Source organism: Uloborus diversus, chromosome 10 (assembly GCF_026930045.1).
Source record: "Uloborus diversus isolate 005 chromosome 10, Udiv.v.3.1, whole genome shotgun sequence".
Classification (NCBI taxonomy): domain Eukaryota; kingdom Metazoa; phylum Arthropoda; class Arachnida; order Araneae; family Uloboridae; genus Uloborus; species Uloborus diversus.
The window spans coordinates 53,489,717-53,502,573 of NC_072740.1; the positions used below are offsets into that span (position 1 = coordinate 53,489,717).

General features: G+C 32.0%; 1 protein-coding gene across 1 annotated transcript in view; it reads right to left on the reverse strand.

Annotated features, from left to right (window-relative positions):
* The window catches only part of LOC129231286 (protein tumorous imaginal discs, mitochondrial-like), a 44,659-nt gene that overhangs the window by 2,938 nt on the left and 28,864 nt on the right, over nucleotides 1-12,857 (reverse strand). The window contains exons 8-10 of the mRNA XM_054865574.1: nucleotides 11,221-11,349; nucleotides 10,989-11,104; nucleotides 2,659-2,756 (exon numbers count right to left, since the gene is read on the reverse strand). Of these exons, the coding sequence (XP_054721549.1) occupies nucleotides 2,659-2,756; nucleotides 10,989-11,104; nucleotides 11,221-11,349 (343 nt within the window). The remainder of the gene's footprint in view (nucleotides 1-2,658; nucleotides 2,757-10,988; nucleotides 11,105-11,220; nucleotides 11,350-12,857) is intronic.

Sequence of the window (12,857 nt, forward strand, 5' to 3'; positions counted from 1 at the left end):
TGCCAACCCAACTACATTATTATTATTACGAGGTATATCCACAAAGTAAGTTCTGTTTGGTAATAAAGAAATATCGTATATGGATACAAGAAAAATATTTATTGCTGAAAAATCTGCAACTTTTAAACTACTTTTCTACATAGCTCCCAAAATTTTGCAGGCATTTTTCATAGCATGACACAAGTTTTTGTATGCTTTCTTCATAGAAGGTTGCTGCCTGCGTTTTCATACATACCATATGGTAACTTATTTATTCAGCTCATCATTATTGTTGAACTGTTGTCCACCAAGGAATGATTTCAGGAGCAAGAAAAGGTGGAAATCGCTAGGAGCGAGGTCAGGGCTATAAGGAGGATGGTCAAACATGTCTCAGCCAAATTCATGTAGGGTCTTTTGTCACATGTTGGGCGTTATTGTGAAGAAAAAAAACACCTTTAGACAGAAATCCCCCGTGCTTGTTCTGTATTGCGAGGTGCAATTAAGTGTTTTGGATTAAACTTTTGCACTGATTGCATGACTTTGTGGCAAGAAACGAACCGTGAATGTGACAAACGACCGCAATCATCAAGACCAAAGACATGATTCAGAGTGTTTTAATAAAACTTGAACACTTCCAACGAGAGCAGCACTTAAAGAAAACCAAACCTCAACTACTCAGTAAACTAAGAAATTAGCCTTCTTTTTCTAAAATGGACAACCTTTTTTATATTGCTCATGCCGATGTCTTAACCAGTGTAGAAAGAAGGAAAATACTCACTAAACCCTGATAGACTCAAGTTGCTGCCATAGAATAAAGCAAAGAGCTCAAAAATATTCAGATATAATGACTAAGTTTCAACCTAATGTGTCCCTGGTTTGGAAAGGATAAAGTGCCAGCCAGTTCTAGTTACTGGGAAAAGAATTCATCAGCTACTTCTAATTCCCGAGCTTTCATCTAGAACAGGAGAGGTGCAGGCAGTTTGAAGCTATTGAAAACTGGGGAGCATGTCAAACAACATCCATGCGATGTGCTTTATCACAACTCTTGCATAAATAAACTAGTTCAGTTCCCTTGTCAAGTCTCAGTTTAAACTCATATCCAAATAAAAAGAATTAGTAGATTAATGCATTTTCATTGCAGATGTGTACATGAAAGCATGAATATCAGGACTTGAGGCTTCAAATGCTCTATATAATTAGATGTTGCTCAAGAAATCCTCGATAAAAAATTCTACTCATTGAAATTTCTTTAAGTCAACTACAATATCAAAGGATTTACAGTAAACTCTTGATTATCCTTGGAATAGGGTGACAGGGTAACCACAGACAAGCAAAAACCGCGGATAATCCAAATAATAGTTAAAAAAAAGATTCTACTTTATACAATAGCTAAAAAAAATATGAATAACACTCGCACATACATTTAAATTTTTGCTAAAAACATTGCTAATTTCCACCTACTAACATTGAATGTAAAAAATATGCAGATATAAAAGCTAAAAACGAACAATAAAAAAATCATAAGCTTAAAAAACATAAAATGACCATTAAAAAAATAGTGAAAAGATCCACGGATAATCCGAACCACGGATAATCCGAACCACGGATAATCCGAACCGCGGATAAACCGACTGCTGATAATCGAGAGTTTACTGTAGTTTCTTTGGCTTTTTCTTTCTTTTTTTTTAATTAGTTATTTTAGTATTTCCGCCAAAACACGAATAGAAAGTGTTTTGGAGAACCCAGCTAGCGATCTCTTCAACATATGAAGACAAACCTTCAATTATTTAAGGATAAAAACTTGGGGTATTTCGTGACAACAAAGTCCATTCCACTGTTCTAAATTTTATGCCTCCTAGTAGGTTTTTTTTTACAGTTGATCCAGCATTGTGGGAGAAATGTAAAGGTTACAAACATGCTAAGAAACAAACAATTAATGCTTTAAAAGCAGTGAATATTAAATGTGGAGGGGCACAAAATTGGGCAAAGGGTTTAAAGTTAATCAGGAGTACAGTGGTTCCACCATGCATAATTAAATAATGTATGATAAAATACAGCTACTTTCTGCTACAAGTTAATTTTTTCTAGGATGATGGAAACTCTATTAAATGAACCCAAAATTAAGCTTATCTTTTAATTTCAGCTATTTTATATATGCTGTAGAAATAAATTCATAACTCATACTTTTTATCAACATTTTCTCATTGTAACAAACTTTAGCTCATTTGAGCTACCTCTAAATATTAGAATTTTCATTTCAAATTTCATTTTTAGTGTTTTTTCATCAAAAGGAACAGATTAAAAGGGTAAGACCTATAAAAGTTAGATTTTTTTTTAACATGTAAATATGCACCACCCTATGAACTTCTTCTACAGGGAAACAGTCAACATTATTTGGTCCGAATCTGCAATGAGAATTTCAGACACAAATTTCAGAGTTACAAAGAATTCTTGAAAGCACAAAAATAGAGCTATGTGAGAAAAATATATGGATTCTATACATTTGATAACATAGCACACAATTCTTACTACAAATTTAGGTCAAATAACAAAAGATTTTTCTTTTTAAAAAACTTAATCTCAAAGATAAAAGTTCAATTCAAGGAAACCTTTTAATTGCACTTAATTGAAAAAAAAAAAAAAAAAGCTCTACTTAACAGAATGGAAAAAGCAAATTACCTTCTTTTGTATAAACTATACCATCAATGCTTCCAGGTGAATCTGTTTCTAATTCTGCTAACACAGTAGCAACAGCTTTCTGTTTTGCAGATAGTTTCCTATTTTAAAAAGGAAAAAATTATTAAGTACAGAAAAAAATACCAAAATCAAATGAAGGTAGAGAGAAGTAAAGGAATGTAAGAGCTAAAATTCAAAATTTGTAGATAACCAGTGCACGTAATAGGAGAACCTCTGCTCTGTTTTGGAGCAAAAGATAGTACTAGTAGCTCTGGTATTTGCTGCTATGCAGCATGACCCAGAAAATGTTTTCCATGAAAGCCTACCTTAGGATTGAAACTTCAAACACGTTTTACTCAAAACCTTAAAAAAGCCACTTATCTTACTTTGCTTCTTCAATGCCTCAAATTTTGAAAGCAATCAAAAACATATCATTATAAAACATGTCTACTGTTCAAAGTGTAAGGAAATAATCATACCGTAAAAAAAATCGACTAGACAATGCAATATGGAATGCCTCCTAATACATTATCAACAATAGTTTCCACCTAACAAGGTAAAAGTTTTTCAACATTACTGAACTAAGGGCAGCTATTTTAAATCTTAATTAAAAAATCAAAGATTTCATCAACCCAGTAATTAGAACTAACATGTTGCAAGTAATGAAACTACTATAGTCACTGCTATTTTTCATAGCTTTCAGTGTAATGCACTACTTTTGAAAATTGTTGTGTAGTGAGTAAAGAGATACAAAAATATTTGTTTGTTGCTGGACGAGAAAATGATCACTTGTCACCTAGTGACTAAACGTCTTAGTCTGGCAACTAAATAGAAAACTCAGCTAGCCACAGAAAATTTTTACCTCACTGATTTTTTTATCAAAACAAGTAATCTATTTGGTCTCAGTTTGTGATGTAAAAACGATTCCCAAGTTACGGCATGGTATTCCATATTGCCAATGGATTAAAAAAACTTTATTTGTTTCACTCTGCAACCCCACTACCCTTAACAGATGGTTGTGCAAACTCGTGGGCTTGTCCAAAACGTTTGAAAGCACCTTGGGGCGGGGAAGGGGGGATGCAAATGAATAAAAATGTAATTAGATCTCATATGCCAATATTTTTGGTCTTAGCTTTCCTTTTGTGTGGTGCTTTTTTGTCTTCATACAGAAAAAGTCCTGAGCAAAGTGGCACTAAGGATAAAAATGTGGGTACTAAACTAAAAGTGCATATCGGCCACTGGGACTAATTAAAAATTTGAATTTTCAGGTCTATTTGTAGTGATTCCAGGTAACTACTTTTATTGTTAGTTTAACAAAAGCAAAGTTTAAATGCAACTAATTTTTCAAACATAATAGGTGCATATCTTACATACATGTAAGGGAATGTGGTGAAAATGTCACCATAATAAGAAGAAGTGACAGGAATAATTTTTTAGAAAAAATTAAAGAGCTTTCTGCACTTAACAAATAGATAAGTATTTGAAAGTTTTCTACCATTTCTTACATAAAATATTACATGCCAAAAAAGACAAAAACTTGAAGAATAAAAATATTCATGAAAAATAGCTTAGAATTATAAACAAGCATATGTAAATATGGAAAGATCTCTCTTAATATAATGAATTATGCTAAATTCAGTAACACTCGGATGAACACATTTCAGAGTTTTGGATTTTGCCGAACTTCGGAATCCCTTACAAAAATTTCCATACTAAGGAAATTAGTAGCTTTCTTTGAAATAATTATTGTATGTACTCGCTTAAAGTAGAAAAATTTAATACAAAAACTGTTGCTTGCAATTGGAGGATTGCCTATCGACCATGGAGCAATACTTCCAAAAAAAATCTCATACAACATTAAAAAATATTGAATTCTTTTCAATTTTGTTTCAATCCTTGATTTAAACTAAACAATAAAAATAAAAAAAATACACTGTAATATAATTTTACTCTGTCTGACCATAATTTAATTACAGTAAAAGCATGACCATGTAAAAATTGCAGAAAATGTAATTTGTTTTTTAAAAACACATGATATTTTGCTACAAGAATACTCACTTGCAGAAATTAAAAGTTATTTCTTTTGTATGCTTCGCTTCTAAGGAGGGTCAAAAAGGTGGAAAAACATTCTCGATTTTTTCTTGACTTTCCAGAATTTCTAGATTTTTTCTTTTTGTTTTTAAACTCAAATTATAATTAAAAAATTGAACTTATATTTGCTATTCTTAAGTAAAACAGTTTTATTTTGATCCATTTTCATGCTTTTTCTTCTCAAACTTTTACTTCTTTTTTAGTTTAGAGCATTCAAGTAAATTAAATCCTCCAACAAAATCCCTCATATAAAAGTAGTTAATTAGTGATTACATTTCCAAAGTAGTTTGTAATCAGCACTAGAAATGAAAACAGTCTGAAAAAAACGGAAAATTTCCGAAAAAATGAAAAAAAAAAAACGTTTTTTTCCCAAAGGGGTTAATTTTCACTCCGGAAAAATTGGAAAATTTTTTTCAACTTTTCAGGAAGTTTTATTTGAAATTTTCCGCAAAAGGTTATTAGAAATTTCTCATACTTAAATGCTGATACCAACTCCTCCTTGTATGTTAAAATACAGCCTAACTTTTATAATGCAAGTTGTTGTATGATAATATAATTTGCATATAGATCAAGAAACTACTTTTTGCAAAATAAATAAATAAATAAACCAATATCCTTACAGGGCAAGCAATTTTCCATGTAACATTATTATAAATGAATAAATTAAAAAACACAAAAAAAAAAATGACATGAGAAGACCTTTAGCAATCAATAAATTAATGGATTTCAAACTGGCCACCTTTTGAAGTAATACAGAGGTGCAATTGCTTATTGAAATTCTTATTCAATGGTTGCAAGTCCTTTTATCAATCCTATTCCCTATAAAGCAATTGATTTAGAGAGTCCAAACTTATGTGTAGTTTAAGGGAGACCTTTGACGCTAAAATAGGTCATACAGTGTAATAAATGGGATTGAGGTCTAGTGAGTACAGCGGCCACTCTAAAGACAATGTCAAAAACATGTCAAAAACAATGCGCCTTGCCCCACTCGCCTTTTTGGCAGTATGAACTGGTGTGGAGTCAAATTGAAATGTTTAGTCCACATTGCTATGCTGAAGTAATCTTAGGGCCATAGAAGTACAACCGCTTTTAAAATGTTCTTCTGGTACACTTTTTGATTCATCTAATGGTCCTCATCCACAAAAACCTCAGGGATTTTTTGTCATTGTGCTGATTCCATCACAGACAAAGCCTGACTTCGGATTTTGGCGATGTTTAACATTTTCTGAGGTGCTTGGAGTGTCTACAGACCAAATCCTATTATTCTGGGGGCTATGAGCTGGTTGAACGGTAAATCAGTGAACGGTATCTCTTCCAGCATGGACTTGCATCCCGTCTCAAACGTTTCTGGCATCTTTTGGAGTTATACGAATGCCTGAACTTTTTTGGAATGCGTAAATCTTCTGTTTGAGCTGTTTTTGTCCTTAGTCGCGTTTATCGGTCCCAAATTCCCCATCTTATGAACGACTTCTCTCGGGGAAATCCAAAGATTTCATTGAACTCAATTTGGGATGATCTGACGATTAACTGAAATATTCATTGTTCGTTTTTATATTTTTGCCAGACATCGCGTATCATTTCCAAGCCACTTGAAGCGGCATAACGCATCAAATACTGTTTGCAGAGCCACAACAAGCAAACAAACTGTTGTTCTACTTGGTTAAACAACTTTAAAATAGCAGGTCTTTCGCTTAAAATTGTAAGAAAACGGAAAAACAGAACATAAACTAGGAGATATATTGCAAATTATTTTCTAATTAAGTGAGAGACAAAAATACGAAACTCATTAACATAAAATTACTTTACTTCAGTTTGATGATACAATGTTTGTCCGAGTTTTTTTCCCCCCCGCACCCTGTATACTGCAGTGCTAAGCACAAAAGTAGAATCTGCAGTCGAGTTCAATATATTTGTTTCCGATGCCTTTTTTTTCAGTTTTTTTTATTTTAAATAGTTCCTGATCAAATGACCCTTAAACATTTTATTTAAGGTAAAATACGAAATAGAGAAAAACTTGGTTATAATAACCCAGTTTTGTTCAAAAGTGCAGGTATGACTACATTTACTACTGTGCTTAGCATGGCCGTATGAATAAACTGAAACTTCGGTTTAAGTTTTGGTTCAGCTTTAAAAACCATTACACAGTTTTGGTTTGGGGTTTCTTTTGGAAAGAAAAAGAAAAGCCAATTTAGTTTTGATCTGCACATAGACTTGTTTGGAAAAAATTAAAACTCAATAGCTGTTATTTTCAGACAGTAAAATTACATTGTAAGGAAGGGAAATCATACTTATTTTTCTTTCAAACAATATCACTCATACATGAAGTACACCGCCAGCTCAGTCATTTCAAGCCGAGGACTGCAGTTTCGTGCTTATTAGCATTCATCAGCCCGGCATAGGAAAGTGACTGAGCTGGAGATGAAAACTGCAGTCCTCGGCTGGAAATGAATGAGCTGGCGGTGTACTTCATGTATATCTGCTTTAGCCCTGGCTATTGGGCGGTCATTTACTAAATATCACTCATGTTTGAAAAACATTACAAATATTATTTCAAGTTTCACAGGCAATCTAAAATAGAAAATGTAATTGTTATGATTAGATACACCTTACCCAATATTATTGGCCGCATGACGACTTGGCTTATTTCTGGTGTTTCACCAAGAAAGCTTTCAGTTATAAAATCTGGGACAATAAACAAAACAAAGAGGTTTTTTTTTTTTCCTAATTAAACTTACCTTTATGTGTACTTCTGTCAAACAGATAAAGAAGATTTGTGGATTGCATATATTTTTTAATGCTTAACCCTTTATATGTTCCAAGAAACACAGAGCTATTAAGAAACCCTATTTTTATTCATAAAAAAATCAATTTTTTCATTTTTTCTCGAAAAAACCGGTAAAAAAAAAGGTTTTTTTTCCACCACTTCAAAATTTCCTTAAATTTTACACCTCTAATCAGCACATTTTTTGAAATTTAGTTGCAGTTTAACTATATTTGTAATGAAGTAGTTGCAGTTAACCCTAAAATAAATGAATATTTTCAACCAGGTAGGTAAATATGTAATAAATGGAAGAAGTAAGACTATCTCAGGGAAAAATTAAGCAAAAGAAAAGTTTGGAATTATCTAATAACAAGTTGTTTTTCCAAATTCTAAATATAAAATCAGTAGTTTAAGAAAATCAATAATTCTGTTGCAAAAACTTAATTTGTACTTTCAGCAAAAGTCTTTAAAAAAAAAAATATTTCCCTAGAAACTGTCGGGTGCATCCGAATTAAAATTTGAAATTCAGCTTAGAACGAAATCTTCCCACCAAATACAACAGCAAAACTTTCAACTGACCAGCAAATAATTTGTAACAATTTTAAGGATAAAAGCTTGAACAGTACAGCCACTCAAATCAGAACATCTTCAGTTCAGAAACCTATGAAATCAAGACCTTGAAAATTAAACTTCAATATTTATGATTCTAGTTCCCAAATTAAGAGAGAGATACAGCTATCAATCATGTTTCAGTTTTTCAGATGATTAATTAAGCAATAAATAAAAATTTAGGCTCATACTCCAGCATTCTTTCCCCCCCCCCCCCTCAAAAATATATCTATTTTTTTTTTTTGGTTTATATGAGGCCATAGGGTACAAAAACAAAACTATGGACAGTTTTGGCCCCAGCAGTTAACATGATTGCAAAAATCAATTTTTTTTTCAGTTAAGTTGATCCAAAAATGTAAAAAGGTGCAAATTTTGAACATATTCTGACCTGCATTTTTATTTGAAAACAAATGAAAATTTCAGATAGCTTTACCCAATGAACAAAAAACAAAATATCTGGGGGGTCTGGAAATTATCTCAGAAGGCTTTAATATTCCAGAAAAACAAATTAGTTTTGCAGTAACTAAATTATGTAAAATCGGGGAAAAGCTTGAATAACAGGGATATTGACGAAATATTTTTTAATAAAACTGGCCAAACCTTGGCTCTCTGACTGATGCAGAACTAACTAAAAGTGTCAGACAATATACAAAACAATGATGGCAGGGTTTGAAATTAACAGTCGTCTAGTGGTCCAAGACCTAAAAAACATCCAGCAGAACAGAATAATATATATCTTAGTGGTTCATGGGTGCAGTAGTTTTATTCCTATTTTTCTGTAAAGAAATTTAAGCGTCATCATTTTTTTAAACTGTTGAAAGAAAAATTACTCCTTTATTTACAATACTTTGGTTTTCTGTGCAAGAAAAGAAGGGGTAAGAAATTTCTACAGCCTTATAAACGTTGTTTTAACCACCCTTTTGCCTTACTCCCAAAACTACAACAAGTAATTCCTTGATTAGTAACAGAAGTATGCCTGTTGTTGCCTTCTCTTCCTCAGTCACTAAGACGTATCTCTTTAGAACTTTTTAAGGACTCCATTTGTAACATTAATTCTGTTTTACAGGTTTTGGTCTTTTCTCCTTTGATTTTTCATCATTTAAAACCAGAACACAAGAATGGAGCACTAAATTGAATGAGCCAAAAAATTTCATTACTGGTGGGATCAGTGAATTATTTTTCTAAATTTCTACTCTTGATGATAGTCATTCTGACAGCTTTGAAATCAATGATAATGGAAAAACTGAACTGAAAATTTAATTAAAACATTAAATAAAGGAATAAAAGAGTTGAAACAAAGGTATAACCTTTAACTTTCAACACATAATGTATTTTTTAATCATATTGTGTACCTTTATCCTTGTAAATATGGCATTTATTCCTTCAAATTTGGCGACAACCTCTAAACTCCAAACAATTCTAAAATCGGGAAACAGGCGAGCAGAACAATACTAGACTTTACAAACTATACAACTGAATTAAAAGTAACTAATGAGAAAATCTTAAATACGTGTTAATGACTTCATCACCTTCTATGACATCAAGGATGCACTCATAATTTTCACAGCATGCATTAAGTAATAAAAAGATCTCGAAAGATAGAGCTTAACAAGCAAGATCAAGCATCGTAAAGTCAGATTTTGTAGATTGCATTGCAAACCAAGCTTTTTTTTTTCGGTCACAGCAACAATGAAAAAAAAAATTAGTAATCCTCAAAGAAAAATAAAAGCATAAATTTATCAAGTTTAGGTAGTAAATCAAAATCCAGTCAAAACATTCCCTCCAGTTATCCAATGGGGTGTCATTCTCAACTTAAGTTGCACGCAAGTATAGCTATTCATCCAACTCTTAAATAAATAACAGAAGCAATTACCAGATCAAGTTTTCAATCATTTTTACTACAAAAACATAAGAACTAGTTCCTTTTTTCAATATTCAGACTCAAATGAATCATAGTCATGAACAATTCCAATCACCTCATCTTTCAAACGAACAAGCTGATGTGTGCATTGCATGACTTCCTTTTACACCAATTTAATGATAATAGTACCTTGGAGTACGCAAAAAAACTTTAAATATTTTTACCCAAAGTTAGTTGCAAAGTGAAAAAAAAAAAAAAAAAAAAAAAACGTTTTATACAGATTAATTTTCCCAATATTGGACAATATAATGTGATTCAATGGTTAACTCTCTAAATATCGATAATAGTGGTCAAAATGAAACCAGATTTAAAAATTTAAAAAAAGCCAAATTTGTCACCAAGTTAGTGAAAAAACTTGGTGACCAAAAGCTTGGCGATACAACACCAAGTGTTTGCCAAATTATAACACCATTTGAGTTTGCATTGAAATTAACAATCATTTCTCTCCCCCCCCAAAAAAAAGGTGTAAAAGACTTCCTTTGGAACATCCCAATGCAACCAAAAGGGGGAGTGAACAACTTGACTCCACTAGGAGTCTACGTACCAAATTTCAACTTTCTAGGAAGTACCGTTTTTGAGTTATTCAAGATGCGTACACACATACATACGTGCATACGGATGTCACGAGAAAACTCGTCGTAATTAATTTGAGGATTGTCAAAATGGATATTTTCTGTGTCTATACATTCTAAGTCATATATCCATGTGTGGACGGGTTCAAAAAAAAAAAACTCACATTCGGGGGCGAGCAAAATGGAAATTAAGGCCGATTTTTGGGTGAAAATTTTTTTGAAAATACAATACTTCCTTTACTTCGTAAAAGGAAGTAAAAAAACTAAATCATAATTACTTCACCCAATTCGGAACTCAAATGCCACAGAAATGTTTCAGTTGAATCTAAAAGAGTTCATGAAATTCAAAAGTAGTTTCAATGGAAATGAATGTACTTACGTTGGAATTTTAATTTTAATATTAACATAATGATCTCCATATCCATAGCTATTTACACGCTTGATTCCTTTGCCTTCCAGCCGTATTTTTGTATGAGATGAGGTTCCAGGGGAAATCTAAATAATGATAATAATGATAATAATAAGGCTTCCCAAAGTAACTGAATTGAAATATTTCAATGAAAAATTCATGTTTTCTTTATTTCATTTTATATAAAAATGTATAAAATTACTCGTAAAGCGTGTTCTTCATACAATCCTCTTATCCTAACAATGCCACCCAAAAGGGCTTGAGACAAACTGACAACGGCATCTGTATGAACATCTGCCCCATCTCTCTTAAAATAGTCGCTTCGTGAAACCTTAAAGAAAAGAGTCAAATATTTGAAAAAACAAAATTAGTTTTCCAGTTTCAGATTTGATTTTTCTTTAAAAAATTATTTTGTTCTTTCAACATGCATACATAATTATAAAATAGCAAATTTAAGTGAGTTTTAAGCATATACACTATATAGCTAAAATTCCTTCAATGGTTTTTTAAAAATATTTTAAGACTCCATAGCGAAATTAAGATTTGAACGATGAATTTTTCAGAAACAGTGGCATACACAGGAATTTCTTATTGAAGGTTCACCCTTTTCATATCCTACTCCAACCCGTATCCAAATATATTCTTTGATTTTATTGATTGTTGGGAAAAAAACATTTTAAAAAAATTATTGAATAACTATTTAACCTTACTTTCAGTAAGTTGTATTTAACCTTAGTTAATAAAAAAAATACTTAGTTAAATACCAGAAAGCCCAAGAATGAATGTATTTACTGTTCTCAGTCTTAGGCTGCTGGTACAGCAAAAAAGTGGGTGGTCAAAAGAGGTACAGGGTGGGGGGGGGACGTTGCATTGGGCAGTGCCCTACAGCTGACATTTTTTATGAATCAAAGTTTATCGTCAATATTGATTAAATTACCTCTAAATAAATTAGAGGCGCGACCTCAAAAATTGGATTGGGTGACCACAGTAGACTTTTTTTTTCTAATATCCATTTTACATTTTATGAAACAACTTTAGAAAAATGTAAAACCCACATGTATTAAGTCATTTCTTCAGTCTTTAAACACATGAATCAATCTAGTTTAAGATTTTTTGATTGATTGTTAATTTATAACTCAGAAATATGGAGGGGCAAAGCCCCTTTAATTTTAAAAGTGAGGGGGCAGTTGCTCCCCTTGCCCGTCCATACGAGCCGCCTATGCTCATAGTCAAAAATAAAACAGGAAAGCAAAATTATCATTCTAGAACAATTTATGTTCACATACAGCTCGATTTTGTAGGGGAAGAAAGCGAAAAAATTTTTTTTGTAATTTATTTTTTATTTATTAAATCTGAAATAATTGTTGCCTTTGCTTGGAATTGTTTTATGTACTACAGTGGAGTCTCTTTATTTTGAACACTCATGGGATTGAACAAAAGTTTTCAGGTTATGGGTGTGTTTATGGTAGAGGGAGACAAGATAATGCATGTATATGTATTCTATTGCTTTAATAGAACATGTTCAGTACTTTGCCTAGCAAGCTATACTTATTTCTGAGAAAGAGGTGCTGAATTTTGGATTGGTGGGTAGTGCAATATCTAATTCAATTGAATAGGACCTAAACTCTTTCATTTCTACCTTTCTTTTTTAATTAAAAAGGTTTTTCATAACATTCAACGATAAAATATTACACCCTAACAGCTATTGGTACAATACCTAGAGAAAATAAAAATAGAGTTATTTTTAATATGTTTTTGCTTTGTGTATTCTCATAATTCCCATTCAGGTACATGTTAACATCTAAGTGAAATTTTGGCAGTCACGTTTTGCTTTGAGGT